The 17,932-nt window shown below is 41.6% G+C and overlaps 2 protein-coding genes across 6 annotated transcripts in view; both read right to left on the minus strand.

The window, feature by feature from the left end:
* Positions 1-417: 417 nt before the first annotated feature.
* On the minus strand, positions 418-9,439 carry LOC115104897 (cytochrome c oxidase subunit 4 isoform 1, mitochondrial). Of its 2 annotated transcripts, none has more exons than XM_029626287.2 (5): positions 9,336-9,439; positions 8,332-8,425; positions 7,503-7,640; positions 5,775-5,906; positions 418-794 (listed from the first exon to the last, which is right to left on the minus strand). In XM_029626287.2, exons 2-5 carry the CDS (start codon positions 8,423-8,425, stop codon positions 661-663), a joined length of 498 nt encoding a protein of 165 aa, XP_029482147.1. In that variant the 5' UTR covers positions 9,336-9,439; the 3' UTR covers positions 418-660. The 2 variants fall into 2 exon arrangements, with proteins under 2 accessions (XP_029482147.1, XP_029482145.1); XM_029626285.2 differs by having other exon boundaries at positions 7,503-7,670.
* A 3,802-nt stretch (positions 9,440-13,241) lies between these two features.
* LOC115104898 (5'-AMP-activated protein kinase subunit gamma-1-like) overlaps positions 13,242-17,932 on the minus strand; it is a 126,809-nt gene continuing 122,118 nt past the window's right edge. For 3 of the 4 annotated variants that reach the window (XM_029626288.2, XM_029626296.2, XM_029626297.2), the window contains 5 exons: positions 17,030-17,195; positions 16,503-16,540; positions 16,215-16,361; positions 15,967-16,060; positions 13,242-14,770 (listed from right to left, as the gene is read on the minus strand). In XM_029626288.2, coding sequence (XP_029482148.2) covers positions 14,553-14,770; positions 15,967-16,060; positions 16,215-16,361; positions 16,503-16,540; positions 17,030-17,195 — 663 coding nt within the window. In that variant the 3' untranslated portion in view covers positions 13,242-14,552. The remainder of the gene's footprint in view (positions 14,771-15,966; positions 16,061-16,214; positions 16,362-16,502; positions 16,541-17,029; positions 17,196-17,932) is intronic. The other variant, XM_065006979.1, reaches the window with a different exon arrangement.

Raw genomic sequence — 17,932 nt, forward strand, 5'->3', positions numbered from 1 at the left:
TGAATCCAGAGTTATCACTGTTAAGAAGAAACTGTATGTAACACTTGAGCTACATAGGAGGAGAAGAAAGAGAATTTAAAATCATGTGGAAAAAATAAGTTGTGTTTTTTTAGTTAGCAGTTTCGCTTGCGGGGTAGTTAGTTGTGTGGATAGCAAGATAATTGCTGGCATCGAGGCCTGTTTTTTGCAAATTTTTCGGGCATCAAAAATGATGACGATCACAGAATTTAAGACTGTGTTTAATTTCAGGGTTGGAACTGAATGTGGCGAACACGAGTATGTTTAGTTTAGCTTTTTCAGAGACAAAAAGGAATGCAATTCCAGAAACGTGCTTAAAAACTCAGAAATGTTGCAGCAGCTTATCATCAGTTCCACAGAGATTTTGCAAGATGAACAAAATCTGACCTTTAAAGGAAATTGGTCACAGTATATGTTTATTTGGTTTATAGAATTAATCCATCTTAAAATAACAATAGATGTTCAGCCCTGAAAGTGAGAGCAATGTTACTGAGGCACTTAAAAGGATAGTTCACTCGAAATACAAATGAACATGATTTCCCACTAACCTTTTAACGACAACCAAGGGAACTGGCAAAATCATGTTCATTTGTATTTAGAGTGAACTAACGTGACAAAAACGGCTCATATACACACAAGTTCCTATTTCCACTGCTTCTTCACGTAGTCCCAGTGATAGGCGAACCCACCGACGGGGTTTATCCTCATGTCAATCATTCTCTGGGTCTGCTTCTCCACCCATTCATCAGACAGAGTGTGAGGAACCTCGCCAAACACTGAGAAAGAGAGAAAGTGAGAGAGGGAGAGAGAGATAGGGAAAGGGAGAGTGAAAAATGTAGAGAGAGAAAGGGAGAGGGAAAAGGGAGAGAGAGAGAAAGACATGACTGTTGCATTAGACAATGTCAGTCTCAAGAGATAAAACGTGACTGTCTCCACACAATGGCAAAACTGTGTTGCAAGATGTTTTTGTGGATCATACAAGGACACAGAATGGATAAACATCATTTATAAGAATCAATTGTTTATTGTTTCAAGAATCTTCCAGTACACTCTTCTTGTAAAAACATTGTCTCCGTGAGGCAAACACTTTGGGCCTGTTTCCTGGACAGAGATTAAGCCTAGTCCAGGGTAAAACAACTGGCATCAATGGAGGTTCTCCACTTTTTAGCCGAGGACTAGTATTATTAAACTGTATCCTGGAAAACCTGTCCACAGTCAGGTGTTTTGTGTTGTCTTCCTCAGTGCATTGGATGAGACATTGCATGAGACCAAAAGGGCATTAGGGCCTGAGTTTCGTGAGAAACCATTCATATCACTTTCCACAGATATATAGTCATCTTGAGGTAGTTCGTCTTGAGTGTCAGGCCATGTACACCAGTCCGTGCATAAGCAGAAGTGAACTCAGCTTCACTCGAGCTGAAGTAAAGAATCTATTATTTTAGGTTCGATATTAAAAGCACTTATGTTTTGAGTCTGCATGCATGAAGCTATGAAGTCATTCTGCTTTAATTATTTTACAGAAGGTGCAAGGTGGTTCAACCATGAACCATGACAATTTGACCAACTCAATGATCACATTCGCCTTAAAGGGGATTGTTATTTCTACATCAAACAAATGTTCATTCCATTCAGTTACTAACTAACGGACACTCACTCAGCCACAAGACAGTTAACTTCACACATTAAAATAATGGCATAAACAAATGTAAAACAGTTGATTGTACAAAATCCCCCTTGATAGCCCCCCCAATCTAGTCTTCTTACTGCCGCTACACTGGAGGAAAAAGGGAAGGTAGTAATTAATCATGGCACCAGAGCGTACAGCAGACAGAAAAGTGCCAAATGCCCTTCTGTCACGTTATCTTCAGTAGTAGAGTGATTACACAATAAATAAATGAGTGTTAGTGAATTCCAGGGGCAGCATATTGTCTGAGAGTGAGCCCAGAGAGAGTGCAAAACATACAACCAACAGTTGGTTAGCAAGCTAGCCTGCCTAAACTCAGAAAACTGAAAAGGGTTCTTTGGCTGTCCACATAGGAGAACCCTTTGAAGAACCCTTGTTGGTTCCAGGTAGAAACCTTTAAGAACCAAAAAGGCTTCTCATATGGGGACAGCTGAAGAACCCTTTTGGGACCCTTTTTTCTAAGAGTGTAGCATCAACCAACAGTTAGCTAGCCCTAGCCTACGTAGCATTAAACAACAGTTAGCTAGCCTTAATCTACCTAGCAACAACCAACAGTTAGCTAGCCCTAGCCTGCCAAGCATCAACCGACAGTAAGCAAGCCTTAGCCTACCTTGTATCAACCAACAATTCGCTAGCCCTAGTCTAAGTAGCATTAAGCAACAGTTAGCTAGCTCTAGCCTACCATTGCATCAACCAAGAGTTAGTTAGCCCTAGCCTGCCAAGCATCAACCGACAGTAAGCAAGCCTTAGCCTACCTTGTATCAACCAACAATTCGCTAGCCCTAGTCTAAGTAGCATTAAGCAACAGTTAGCTAGCTCTAGCCTACCATTGCATCAACCAACAGTTAGTTAGCCCTAGCCTACCTACAGTAGTATTAACCTTTTATCACAGTTTCTATAGATGACGGGTGTAGTGGAGAAATTGAGTGTGAAATGAATAGATTATTATGTTATGAAACAGATGATCCCTATCAACTGTTAACAATGCTACTGTAAATCACAGGAGGTTGGTGGCACCTTAACTGGGCAGAACGGGCTTGTGGTAAGGACTGGAGAAGATTCAGTGGAATGGTATCAAATACATCAAACACATTGGTTTCCAGGTGTTTGATGCCATTCCATTTGCTCTGTTCCGGCAAAGGGGAGCTGTCCACCCCTCAGCAGCTTACTGTGCTGTAAATACACCACACAGTGAGGAGGGTACTACTGTACTGTGCCAACTGAGAAGTAAAACACCTATACCCATGGGAGAATTTCAACCTTCAATATTCCAATGCCTAGAGAGCTACTCTAACATCACAACGCTCCAATATCAAAACCAACCTTTGTGACAAAGTGATGCTATTGCGCTGAGGCACTCAAAGGCACACAAAACCATCAACTACAAGGAATACCAAACATTCTTTAAGGGAGCATTCCCAAAATGGGAATTCTGTGGGAACGGTGAAAGCCACTTGTGTGTCGGAATATTCCGGAGGCGGGCGGGAGTGAACCTGTCCCCTGAGGGGAAGAGAGAGATTGGGAAAATCACCCTTGATCTTTATCCGCTCTCTTAGAAGAGTAGCGAGTGGTAAAGTCTATCCAGGAAGCAACTATTTTTTTCTCTAATTAGGTGGAGGGAGCCCCCTCAGCGTTGCATGCACCCTGCTTTTCAAGTCCCAACCTGAACTCCAAACTAAGGGAAATACCCCATCCTTAACTGAATTGGCTTCCCGTCTGTCTGTGGGTCTCCCTCTTTTTGTCTCTCTCTCTATCCGTGTATCAGTCTCTTAATTCCTCTTTCCTTTCAATTCCCTTTATCTCATTTGCTCATTGACACACTTCACGTCAACCTATTTTTCTTTTGCACTCTCCCTTTTCTTTCCTTTCTCCTTATTTCACTTGCCCTTTCTATCCCTTGCTTTGCTTCTAACTCCATCTCTTTCCCTCTCCCTACCTTTGTTCCTCACTCTTGTCCCGTGTGTCTCTCTCTCTCTGTTCTCTGCCTCTTTCTCTGTGTTGTGGTCCTATTCATTTCCAGGCTGGCTTTCTCCTGATATAGCATTTTACTTCCTCCCAGAACGCTATGAGGTTTCTCAAGGAGGAGATGGAGAGAGAGAGGGAATTTGTGCCAACAGATAGACACACGCACAACCTTGAAACTAGACCAGGTGCTCATCACCATCATTGTTAACAGGGTGTGTCTAGGGGAATTCCTCAACTGAAGCCCTGGCTCAAACACCAGAGTGTGTTGTGTATTCTCTCTCTCTCTCTCTCTCTCTCTCTCTCTCTCTCTCTCTCTCTCTCTCTCTCTCTCTCTCTCTCTCTCTCTCTCTCTCTCTCAGCATGATCCAATTATTCTAGCTTGTGGAGAGATTGAGTGAACTCTGTTAAACAGGGAGCGGGTGCTGCAGGTGAAGAGGCTGTGTCTACTGCAAGTCTGACACTGTGAATCTGAGATCTGCACTACAGTAGGCTAATAGAATACCAGAGTTGACCATTTTCTTCCTGGTTGACTGAATATACACTTATTTAATAATCCCTGATATAAAGTATAACATTTTGGATTTCAGCCAAGCCATAATATATGTTATTTTTTTCTTTAGCACATGGCCTATCGGTCTATAATAAAAATATATATATATATATTTTGTGATACAATGCTAATGTTATGATAATTAAATCAGATTCACTTGTACCGAGACCATTCTCTGTAACAACCCAACACTGCACCAAACTGTCTAGTGAAGTAACGTCTAGTAACACTTAGCTTAAACCCATTCCATTTCCTCTGCATTATTTCCACAGTATTACTGTGAGATGTCAGAAGAAGTCATTAAGAGCGAATGTATAAAATGACAGATATCAGCCGTATGCAATCTAACCAGGCCTTACTCTTTAGCTAGCTGACCATTAAACCAGGTCTAAGTAAAGTCAGTTGGCATAATCTGATATCAGTTATTATTACTCATGCTTATCATGTTATGTCATCATAATGAAAGCAGAAAGACAATTTATAATACATGAATAAAATAAGACTGGTCTAGAAATCCAACAATATAGCATCGAGTGTGTATTACAGGGACACTCAAGTGAGTCTACCTTTAAAGGCCCAGTGCAGTCACAATTCTGTGCCCTGTGTTTCATATCATATTATAAAATGTGTGGATCAAGCCCTGAATGCTGATTGGCTGAAAGCCGTGGTATACCACACCGTATACCACAGGTATGACAAAACATTATTTTTTATTGTTCTAATTACGTTGGTAACCAGTTTATAATAGCAATAAGGCACCTTAGATGTTTGTGGTATATGGCCAATATACCAGAGCTAATGGCTGTGTCCTAGCACTCCACGTTGCATCGTGCATAAGAACAGCCCTTAGCCGTGGTATATTGGCCATATACCACAGCCCTTCAGGCCTTATTGCTTAATTGTACAACAGCTGATAAACTTTTAATCAGTGATATTTCCTGATAGTTACTGGTTGAAAATACAATCTACACAAGACCTTCTAATCAGCAGGATTGCATGGGCAGGAGTGTCGGCTTTCCATGGTGACATCACCATGCGGTAAATTGGTTAATAGACCAACAACAAAGAGCGTTACAAACCTCTCTGCCAATAACAGGTTTCCTCTCCGCACTTAGACCACTCCCAGACAGTCCGAGCTAAATTCTTGCTTGAGAAATAGTTTTTTTGCTAAAAAGCTACTTTTGACCATTTTAATCTGCTAAATGACTTAAATGTAAAATGTAAATGTAATGGAAATCAATTACAGTACAGATTTTTTGTTTTTTAAATCTATTACAATACAGCTTTTTGGTTTTTTAAATCTATTACAGTACAGCTTTTTGTTTTTTAAAATCTATAACAGTACAGCTTTTTTGTTTTTTTATATCTATTACAGTAAGGTACTTAATTGTAACAAAGGAATGATTTGATATTGATAAATGATTTGACTTTGATATAAAAAATATAAAAAACAACTACAATGGGCTTTTAACTGGCCTAGGTTCAGCTCTCCCGATCCACTCTTTACCCACTATATAACAACAACTGAAATAATGACAAAGTGACAGGGAGACCCACCAAAGATCCTCTGCCACCAGACCAGCATGCCAGAGAAGCCCAGGAAGATGAAGACCCCTCCCAGTACCGTCTTCCACTCACTGGAGCCTCTCCTCATCTCAGGGTAGGTCAGCTCATGGGCCAGACGGTACACTGTCAGACAACAGGAGGGATGGAGGGACATGAAGAGAGAACGAGAGAGACAGAGAAAGAGAGAAAGTTCATCAGGATTGCATATCAATGTTGAAATATTTTTTTGTAACTATCTGATAGAAAATGAAGAGGGTTTGATACATTATGTAATTCAAAGTATTTCTTTGCATAATTGCTTGATCCAAATCATATTTCATATTTAATTCTGATCAAAATTCAGGAGTCACTGTCTTCATTGTGAGAAGACAACATCTCCTTTGATTACAATATTATATGCAATATTATTGTAGCTTATTATCAAACTGGTAAATAATATCTCTGAGTTGCCATCTCATATGGGCAGCCTAGAATCTGTTCAGAACAATGCACCATGAGAAACAACTCTTGCATAAAGTGAGTTTATATTGCCACCTTGTGTTTGAACTACACATTGTCAATATTCAAGTGATGTTCATGCAGATTCAACAGTAACAGTGATCTTTCACCTATTTATGAATGTTGGTGGTCAGTATTACACCTTCACACATAACGTCCTAATCCTACGAAAAAAATACAATTCCAAATCTAATCAAACTAATGTGGTCATAAAACAAGATAGGAAAATGGCACCACGTTTATACTGCATTAGAAGATTCCAACGTTAAACGCTCACACTGAATCTATTGAGAGCTGTATCACTTGACAGCTGAATCTATTGAGAGCTGGATCTATTGAGAGCTGAATCTATTGAGAGTTGAATCTATTGAGAGCTAAATCTATTGAGAGCTAAATCTATTGAGAGCTGAATCTATTGAGATGAATCTATTGACGGCTGAATCTATTGACGGCTGAATCTATTGAGATGAATCTATTGACGGCTGAATCTATTGACGGCTGAATCTATTGACGGCTGAATCTATTGACGGCTGAATCTATTGACAGCTGAATCTATTGAGAGATGAATCTATTGAGAGCTGAATCTATTGAGAGCTGAATCTATTGAGATGAATCTATTGACGGCTGAATCTATTGACGGCTGAATCTATTGAGAGATGAATCTATTGACAGCTGAATCTATTGGCGGCTGAATCTATTCTACCTTTGAAGCACTTACAGAATATGTTTTTCAAAAGATTATTCCTACCCATTCACCTGCTATAAATCCAGTGTAGCCCAGTGCACCATACTGTAGGTGTGTCTCTGAACTAAAGATGCACTATTACCCAGTGAGGGATTCAAAAGAACTGTATACAGCCCTTTCCAACATAAAGGGAGAGCTTTCTTATCATGTACCAAACACCTGGGGCCAAAGTCCATCATTGTATTGCATGAGGAAATGTGATTGTAATTTGTATTTGACACTGTCAAACATTTAGAAATAGTTCAATTCCTTCGTCTTTGTTTTCATATGAATGGATATTTGTTGACCCACCGAGGTCATTTTCATTAGGCACCAAACGGAAGCAAACTAACTGAAACAGGGGGTAACTACATGGACTTGCCCAACAAGAAACTGCAATTGTCATTTTCCATTAAAAAACCATTTAAAGCAGTTTCTGTTGTGTGCCCTGATGAACATAATCCAGTTTTGAATGTGATTTGATCACTAGGATTTACATGCAATTTTCTCCTCCTTGGTGAGCTTGGTCCAGGGTTCCTTCTCCTTCTCCTTGAGCTGCCTCTGCTCTGAGTTGAGGTTCCTAACGAATGGAACGTCCGAGAGAGGAGTGTCTAGGCGGTTGTTGTACTGTGGCACTGAGGGGTCAAGCACATCAGGGCTCATATCTATATATTCGGACACAAAAACAGAGACAGACAGTGACATCAATGATGTTTGGTAAACTGATTGGAAACTGTCTTTATTTGTAATGTTTGTGATATAATGTATTTCAAAGATTCAATCAAATTTAGCCTACGTTAACTCACACAGGACAGTCAATGATGTTATCACTCCCTCTACTGGCAGAATAGTGCGTAGTCCAGCGCCATACAGCACTCCCAATGACCTTGTGACATGGTTGGCGCAAAGACCAGACCTTGTGGAATGTGATATCCATAGTGTGTGCCTTAACTGTCTGAGTGGCTCCAAAGCAAGTGGCACTTGACAGCTTAATCATTATACTATGCCAGTCTTGTCTGAAGCACAATTTGCGCGGATTGACAGTTTAATCATTATCCTATGCCAGTCTTGTCCTAAACTCAATTTGCGAGGACACCCTTATACTTACCAATTTCCACCCTGCTTATATCATGAAAACTAAACACTGTTTTAATATGTGGCCAATGTGCATTGTGTAGCGGTTTAGGCAAGCGCGTATAAAAGTATGAGCGCGCGTATTTACAAAGGTATTTGCTTAGGGGTAACCTATCAAATCAGACCTCGGGAGATTACCACTCTCTAATGTAGCCTAAACTGTGGGACATGAGATTTATAGGAAGAGTTTACCTTTTCCATGAGCAGCCTGCACGCTGCTGGTAGATGAAAGTGGTCTCCAAAACCCGCTCTTCAGCCCGCGCACGAGTGCTCGAGAGGTCAACATCTGGACAGATACAAAGCTATGGTAAGGTCACTTTATACAAAGCAGTTGCAGTTATGGTAGGACATTTTACTCTTAACAGTTGCATAAAATACATAAACTCAGTTTCCACGTACGGTATTAATTTGGGGTGAAATGGTAAAATATTCAAATATAATTTTGAAGTTGATTTGGACGTTGTCAAAATCACATTATGGATGGATTTCCAAAATGATTGTTTCCTATGCAACACCAATTGAGCGCATATACAGTTTTTGGGTCTGTTGAGTAAATCAATACACTATAAGCAGTAAACGACAGCAGACTGTGCCTCGTATTGAGCAGGTGTCGGGAAAACTAAAGAATGCTGCTAACTCGAGTGTGAATGTGTGCGCACCGACTGTCACGTAGTGCTTTGGGTGCTAAGGAGTTGCTACATTTACAACAAGGGGGCGCATGCATGAGATACTGTATGATGTTTTATTGTCAATTCTGCAAACCAAAAGGCATTTTATTGTGCATTTGCACGTCTTATAATGCCAGACATTTGCCCAATAGCCTACGATAAATCATATATAACAAAAAGAGCCAACAATCTCCTATGTTAGAATAATTTTGCTGACAATAAAATAGCCTATGCATTCAAAAACGACTTCACAAGCTTGCACTTGTAATTGATTGAAATCTATTCATAGCGACAAAACAATTCGTAGGCTACATTTAATTAATTAATTAATCAAGGTAGCCAATAAATACAACTATTTGGGTTTTAAGACAAAGAACAAAATATTATCCAAGTATTACAGGTGGTCTATAGGTATAGATATATCTGAATGTTGCACACTTGTTGCGTAAACATGAGTGTCCATACAGTTCCTGTGGCATGAATAACAATAGAAGGCTTTATAATAATCATCATTTCTAAAAGAATTACCTTTAAATAGGGATTTTATTCAGCTCTCTCTGTCTGTCCGATGTGCCTACGTGCTATCTCTATGGGAGTGTATGGACAATTTATAATGTCTATGTAGAGTTTTTAGTCAGGTGTCCCTCACTATCAGTAGAAACAACCAATGAGATGCTTTCAGGAAGCGCTCCAACTGAAGTTATACCTACTTTATTCCAAGCGTGAAGCGCCTGCCGTGTGACAGTCACTTGGACCATACCAGGATTGTGTCTACGTGAGGTTGATCAGAATCACATTCGAATAGCTCATATCAATAGGCTGTGTACTGCCTAGTATATCTAGTGTACTTTTTAGCACATATCATAGGCTAATACGCACACATCTGTGCTCGGAAAGACAGCGCGCGCTCACAAACCACTTTCGGAAGTGATACTTCCTGCACATTTATCTCACGCTTTCATTTTGAATTTGTTCAAAATAACTTTCTTACATTGATTTGCCATACAGAACTGACATACAGAATTCAATAACTGAATTGTCTGTTATTGATAAGAACCATTTTGCCAATCAGCTTGGCCATTATGCGTTCCAATCACCACGGATATTTTTATTGCAACTAACATTGAAATTAGGCTGTGTTTAAAGTGGAGCAGTAAGCTAATAGTTGGCTTACTTTGTTTTCAGTGGCACTTAATAGCATTAACCCATCTTGTATTCTAGTAGCTTATTCATTTACATAACTAGGCATAGCCTGACCTTTCTCCCGCTCGTATTATTCTCCCGCTCTTTTAAATGTGTCTGAGTTTCCTTCTTGTTGCGGTCAGGGCAGGTAAAAATGTTTGAATGGTCAGGCAGATTTGAAAACCCATCAATTTCCCTGCCCCCAGTTTTTCAAAAGTTATATCGGATTTCAGCAATCAGATAGGATTAAATGTAACAATTGGGTTTTGCAAAACTGAAAAATGTGTTTCTGATCCTCCAGATAGGGATTCAGATTGGTCCTTTTCAAAGGTGATTAGGATAGTATTGATCCCACTGGAATGGTGGATTCGGGGTGGAATTAGGATCGTGAATGGCACTACAAACAAGAAATGTCAATATACCTAAGGTGAGTGACAAGGTTTAAAAAAACGTTCTTACATCTGACAACCAAAGCTTCATTATGTTAAAATGACAGCAGTAGGCTATAGATGGGCTCAGTTGTTATATTGTGTCAAATACAGTGAGGAAAACAAGTATTTGATAACCTGCAAACTCGGCAGTGTTTCCTACTTACAATGCATGTAGGTCTGTAATTTTTATCATAGATACACTTCAACTGTGAGAGACGGAATCTAAAACAAAAATCCACAAAATCACATTTTATGATTTTTAAGTAATTCATTTGTATTTTATTGCATGACATAAGTATTTGATACATCAGAAAAGCAGAACTTAATATTTGGTACAGAAACATTTGTTTGCAATTACAGAGATCACACGTTTCCTGTAGTTCTTGACCAGGTTTGCACACACTGCAGCAGGGATTTTGGCCCACGCCTCCATACAGACCTTCTCCAGATCCTTCAGGTTTCGGGGCTGTCGCTGGGCAATATGGACTTTCAGCTCCCTCCAAAGATTTTCTATTGGGTTCAGGTCTGGAGACTGGCTAGGCCACTCCAGGACCTTGAGATGCTTCTTACGGAGCCACTCCTTAGTTGCCCTGGCTGTGTGTTTCAGGTCGTGGTCATGCTGGAAGACCCAGCCACGACCCATCTTCAATGCTCTTACTTAGGGAAGGAGGTTGTTCGCCAAGATCTCACGATACATGGCCCCATCCATCCTCCCCTCAATACGGTGCAGTCATCCTGTCCCCTTTGCAGAAAAGCTTCCCCAAAGAATAATGTTTCCACCTCCATACTTCACAGTTGGGATGGTGTTCTTGGGGTTGTACTCATCCTTCTTCTTCCTCCAAACACAGCAAGTAGAATTTAGACCAAAAAGCTCTATTTTTGTCTCATCAGACCACATGACCTTCTCCCATTCCTCCTCTGGATCATCCAGATGGTCATTGGCAAACTTCAGACAGGCCTGGACATGCGCTGGCTTGAGCAGGGGGACCTTGCGTGCGCTGCAGGATTTTAATCCATGACGGCGTAGTGTGTTACTAATGGTTTTCTTTGAGACTGTGGTCCCAGCTCTCTTCAGGTCATTGACCAGGTCCTGCCGTGTAGTTCTTGGCTGATCCCTCACCTTCCTCATGATCATTGATGCCCCACGAGGTGAGATCTTGCATGGATCCCCAGACCGAGGGTGATTGACCATCATCTTGAACTTCTTCCATTTCTTAATAATTGCGCCAACAGTTGTTGCCTTCTCACCAAGCTGCTTACCCATTGTCCTGTAGCCCATCCCAGCCTTGCACAGGTCTACAATTTTACCCCTGATGTCCTTACACAGCTCTCTGGTCTTGGCCATTGTGGAGAGGTTGGAGTCTGTTTGATTGAGTGTGTGGACAGGTGTCTTTTATACAGGTAACAAGTTCAAACAGGTGCAGTTAATACAGGTAATGAGTGGAGAACAGGAGGGCTTCTTAAAGAAAAACTAACAGGCCTGTGAGAGCCAGAATTCTTACTGGTTGGTAGGTGATCAAATACTTGTCATGCAATAAAATGCAAATTAATTACTTAAAAATCATACGTGATTTTCTGCATTTTTGTTTTAGATTCCATCTCTCACAATTGAAGTGTACCTATGATAATAATTACAGACCTCTACATGCTTTGTAAGTAGGAAACATGCAGAATCGGCAGTGTGTCAAATACTTGTTCTCCCCACTGTAAATGTGTGTACTTAAGTGATATGCAGGCTCTTACCTTTATATAGTTTACACATCGGTTTCCTTTTGCCTTAACAGACTTACTTTGGTTACCTCTCATGGATGTTCAGTCTGAAAGAAGTCTGCTTAAAAAAGATGAAAGTAAAAATTATATATACACTCTTTTTTTTGCATTTTTGCAGCATTGATGGTTCGGTCGCTTGTATTTTCAATCTCCCGAGGCATTGAACTTGATGCACAATATGGAAATAGCCAAATTTAACCCAACATAGTCGACTGAGGCGAGTTCTCGCAATCAGCGTGAAGGGTTTGTGGAATATGCCAGCTGATCACATGGGACAATATTCTGTCTGTGGTTCGGCTTTGCAATATTTTGGAAGTGTTTTTTGCGTGCGAAAAATATATATAAACAGACCCTCGACTGAAGGTCAGGTCGAGAATGCTTTCCTGTGGATATTTTGTCTCAGATTACCTCCAACATTGGGCCAAAATCAGCAGACAACAGGTAAAGTCATTTGAAATTAAGTTCATTCAACTTTCTGACTTGTAAAGGGACTGTTCTGGAATTCTGAGCCTACATGTTGATATTTTTAGAATCCGAGAGGGAAATTCTTACAAAGCCTTTTTCCCGCAGTGTAGCAGTACTAGCATACTGACAAGGTGTAGACCTGTTTAAAACACTGAAAATACACATTCTTTGATTTTGATACTGTGGTATCTAGATAAAATATTCCAGATTTTTTTGTTGAAAATAAAGATGAAATATAAACAGCTAAATGGATCTGATCCTGGATTGCAAAAGAGGATTACAGAATCCAGAATTCTTTTTATAGCAACTGGGCTCTGATGATCTGGATCTTCTCTTGGTTTGCGGCAGGTAGCATAGCGGTTAAGAGTATTGGGCCAGTAACCAAAAGGTTTCTGGTTCAAATCCCTGAGCCGAACAGGTAAAACAATCTGTTGATGTGCCCTTGAGCAAGGCACTTAAACCGAATTGCTCCTGTAAATTGCTAAATGTGTAGCCGAGTTCAATGTGTCATTTGCACAATTGTGCCACTAGGTGGTGTCATAATACTTCAATTAAATACCACAATCATACACACAAGACAAAAAGATTTCAGTAGTATGTTTTATTACTTTTTTTTTAAACAGCAAAAGAAAACTTTAAATAACAGAAACATGTATTATGTCATGACACATCTGTTCATTTTCAATAGATAAACCACTCATCTGAGTCTATCAACAATATAACTTCAAAATTTGAATGACAAGAAAATGATCAGTAAATATTACAAAAAGAGCATGATCTTACAATATTGACTAAAGAGAAAAAATATATAACTGTCCTTTCTCTGGCACTTAAAGTTTCCTCAGTAGCAAAGGTTTCTCTATATTTCCAGTATGATCGATACAGAGTACAAGATGTATCTTGCATGCCTCTAAGTAACTGGAGAAATGTAAATACATATTGGATATATTGTATATAGGCAGCTGCTGCTTCTTGAATTGCATTGAGCAACAAAGTCGTCATACCATCACCTCTTTCGCTCTCTTTCAAAAATACTTTTAAAAAAAAATCTCTCGAAAGGCACCAAAGACGTTAAAGACAGGACAGCAAGCTCCGCCCACTGTCACAGGGACATCATAAGTAGCAGGGGGAATGGGTGTAGTTTTCAGAGAGCCACCGACATCCCTTGTTTCCATTCACAAAACCTTGTGCAAATAAAGAAAAAAACAACTCAATACTCTTTCCCTGAAGGAGAGCAGACAAGATTATGATTCAAATGGAAAATAACCAGCAACTAAAAACAAGCTTATAATAACTCAAACCACCTTGAGGGCTTCTGATAGGCTAGCTGGAATACTAGCCATGTTGCTAATACCTTTCCACTCATGTCAAGTGTAAATGAGGGCCTAGGGGGTAGGGGTTATTTATGGAACATCCAGGGGGTAAAAGTAGAGGGGAGTGATGATGCACAATCTTGAGGGGGGAGAAGAGGAGGCACCACCGCCAAACCCTCTAGTAAAATAATTCCAGGATGGTCAGCCCGAGTCAGTCACCCATGTGACCACGTCTCCCCTATCACAGCAAATTACCCATCAGGGCCCTGGTTACCCAGAGGGTCACTTTGACTGTACCACCCATCCCACCAGTCAGATCCAACCCTTTTCTCAGCCCAGACAATGCATCAGTCTGGGGGTTCAACTTCCATCAGTCTTCCGAGTCAACTTCCTCTCACAGGAATGTCCCGTGTCACGGCAGATCAGTCACACACAGCACATACGCCGCCTTTCCCTCAGCATCTTTTGGTCCAGCTTCAGTCTCTACCTTCACCACTGCCTCAGTCTTTGCCACGGCTTCAGCGTTCTCCATCTCAGTCTCAACTTCAGACTTAACCCCCACTACCTCATTCTCGGTCTCAGCTTCAGTTTCCAGCCCCTGCTACCTCTGCCTCTACCAATGTTTCTGGTGGTGCCTCTACCAATGTTTCTGGTGGTGCCTCTACCAATGTTTCTGGTGGTGCCTCTACCAATGTTTCTGGTGGTGCCTCTACCAATGTTTCTGGTGGTGCCTCTGCCTCTACCAATGTTTCTGGTGGTGCCTCTGCTTTTGATTGTGCTTGGCTGCTCTTCCTGCCGATGCCTAGAGAGAGAAAGAGCGAGAAGAGAGTTTAGAGTTTATTAGAGTTTATTAGAGTATTAGAGTTTGGTTGGTATGGAAGCGTCTCAGAGGCTCTTGTCCATGCTCATGCAGCTGCATTCAGAGAAGTGGAAATCTATTTTTGTTGTTCTCATTAAGTGTAATTAGCTGCATACCCATTCGAACTTAAGTCTTGGGTTTCCTGATTAGATAAGATAACCTAAATTAAGCATGAGGCGAAATCTATTTGTCCATAAATGGCTGATCTCGCATCGTGTCTCTAATCAAGAAAAAATATTTGTGATTCAATTATTGCTGCTGCTCAGTAGAGGCCACCTAGTGGTTTGTTGGTGCAATCTCTGTGTGAGTTCTTATATTTAAAAAAAAGTCTTATCCTCAGAAATGTAAGGTTTTTGCATTTCTGTTTTAAGACTGTTAACATTCACCACACTTCCTCAAGCGCCAGGCAAGCTCAATCAAGCAAAGCTGATTATTTTAAAGAAAATTACTATTTAAACCAATGCTGGATGGTTATCACAGGGGGGAGTTGTTGACATGTAGAAATGAGAGAGCCTGTCTGATGGATGGAGGAGAGAAAGAGAGGGAACGGGGAATGGGGAGGAGGGAACGGGGAATGGGGAGGAGGGAACGGGGAATGGGGAGGAGGAAACGGGGAATGGGGAGGAGGAACGGGGAATGGGGAGGAGGGAACGGGAATGGGGAGGAGGGAACGGGGAATGGGGAGGAGGGAACGGGGAATGGGGAGGAGGGAACGGGGAATGGGGAGGAGGAAACGGGGAATGGGGAGGAGGGAAAGAGGAAAGAGGAGAGTTGAGGGGAAGTAGTAGAGAAGCAATCCATCAGGGAGGAGATAGAGAGGAGAGGGTGGGGCATGAACACATGTAGTGTCAGGATAAATAGAGGGGCCTGCTCCTCATTCATCATTATTAGCCTTCATGACGTGGCACACACACACACACACTGAAGGAACATTGTCACTCTTGCTAGAACATGTACTTGAATACAACAGAAACAGACACAGCCTTAGCCACAAACGATACTAAATACACACGCTTGCTGACCCAGACTAGCCCAAGCCATACCGGTCTACAGTGGCCTACAGTGGGGGGTGGAGACAGAACAGGACAGGGTGGAGTGGGGGGGGGGGGGGGGTTAGGAGGAACGCTGGGCGTTTATACCTGCAGGGGTGAGCACCAGGGCCTGCAGGATGTCCGACAGGGAAACGATGCCCACGATGTGGGCGTTGTCGCCCACCACCACCAGCCTGTGGACCTGGAGACGAGAGAGGGGAGAAAGAGGGAAGAGGAGTGGGGAAGAAGAAGAGGATTTAATGGAAATGGGAGAGAAAAAAAAAAGAAAGATGTTATTAGCCATCATGTCAGACTGACAGGAGAGGGTTCAGGTCAGGTGTGTGTCTCAATCTCACCTCTGCTTTGACTATCCTGTCCACGATGGTCTCCAGTGTCTCGAGCCGGTTGCACTTCATCACGCCCTCAAAGTACTGCGAGCGATGCCTCAGAGCCTGGGTCACCGTGATGTCCAGGTTGTTGTAGGTCTTCTCAGCAGCAAGGTTCTACACACAGCAAAGACTAACAACTAGTTGGTCCATCTTGGAATGTTTCACCGTACACTTATGAGGAATATTCATTAACAACAAGTTAGTAATATTCCTAAAAGGGTGCTCCATGAAGTGTTAACTAAAGGGATTACTTACAATGACATCAAACTTGGAATAAATATCCACGACTTTCCCTGAACAGAGCAAAACCAAAGAAATTCAGAATCCAACTTCACAAAAATAATACATTGGCAAAGACATATAGTCTGACACACACACACCTGACTCGTCCACCACTGGCATAGACATACAGTCTGACACACACACATACCTGACTCATCCACCACTGGCAGAGACATATAGTCTGACACACACACATACCTGACTCATCCACCACTGGCAGAGACATATAGTCTGACACACACATACCCGACTCATCCACCACTGGCATAGACATACAGTCTGACACACACACATACCTGACTCATCCACCACTGGCAGAGACATACAGTCTGACACACACACATACCTGACTCGTCCACCACTGGCAGAGACATATAGTCTGACACACACACACACCTGACTCGTCCACCACTGGCAAAGACATATAGTCTGACACACACACACACCTGACTCGTCCACCACTGGCAAAGACATATAGTCTGACACACACACACACATACCTGACTCGTCCACCACTGGCAGGGCGGACACCCTCCGGACCACGAAGATGTTCAGGGCCTTGATGATGGGTGTGTCGGGGTGGATGAAGGCGATGTTGTGGTAGGTGCCGATGGTCAGCTCCTCCAGGGTCTGCTTCATAAAGGCAGGCTTTGGCATCTCACACACCTGGGATATCAAATCAAAGTTTATTTGTCACGTGCGACAAATACAACAGGTGTAAACCTTACAGTGACGTTTACTTACAGGCTCAAACCAAGTGTGAAAAAAAGGTGTGTGTGTGTGTAGGTAAGTAAAGAAATAAAACAGACATATATTCAGAAGAGAGATTGGGGGGGCGTTAGAAAACAGACTGAAACCAGGTAGAAGTACCTGGACATAGCCAATGAGAAACACTCAATTTTGTTTTCTGTTTAGAAATGTTGCAAAAGTTTGTTGCGAGCCCTAATGAGGACATTTGAGTATCAACTAAACTGGTTTCATCTCCATTTGACCGTCCAATGTAGTGTCAGCTGACTTTCTAGCAGTGTACATGTCCCATTTGATATTGTCCATGTCGGTCTGTCTGTCCTTCTCATATAACTAATGAAAGTGTCTTTTTTCCAATCTGTCTCATATTCTCTGTCCGTGTGTGCAGTCACCTATGGTCTATCATTTCGTCTAGCCCAGGACAGACGGATGTCCTTTGGTCAAGTGGGTTCATGTTTCCAAACTTCTTTCCTGCTGTCCATTTCATTATGGAGAGGTGGTTTACATTTCACTCTCACTTCAACACGTAAGACACCTTATATTTAGACAATACTGCTTCTCTAGCCGGCAGAATGCGACAGTACCTACCTGTTAACATGGTCAATTCAGGAAATCTAACAATGGAATATAGTTCACAGGAATTCAAGGAATCCTCA

The sequence above is a fragment of the Oncorhynchus nerka genome, linkage group LG22, assembly GCF_034236695.1.
Source record: "Oncorhynchus nerka isolate Pitt River linkage group LG22, Oner_Uvic_2.0, whole genome shotgun sequence".
In the NCBI taxonomy this organism is placed as follows: Eukaryota; Metazoa; Chordata; class Actinopteri; order Salmoniformes; family Salmonidae; genus Oncorhynchus; species Oncorhynchus nerka.

Coding starts and splice junctions, on each gene's coding strand:
- LOC115104897 (XM_029626285.2), bottom strand. CDS start 8,425: ATGTTGACCTCTCGAGCACTCGTGCGCGGGCTGAAGAGCGGGTTTTGG. Junction 5,907..7,502: donor CAAGGAGGAGAAAATTGCAT/GTAAATCCTAGT, acceptor GTTGTCTGACAG/TGTACCGTCTGGCCCATGAG. Junction 795..5,774: donor CTGGTGGCAGAGGATCTTTG/GTGGGTCTCCCT, acceptor TCTCTTTCTCAG/TGTTTGGCGAGGTTCCTCAC.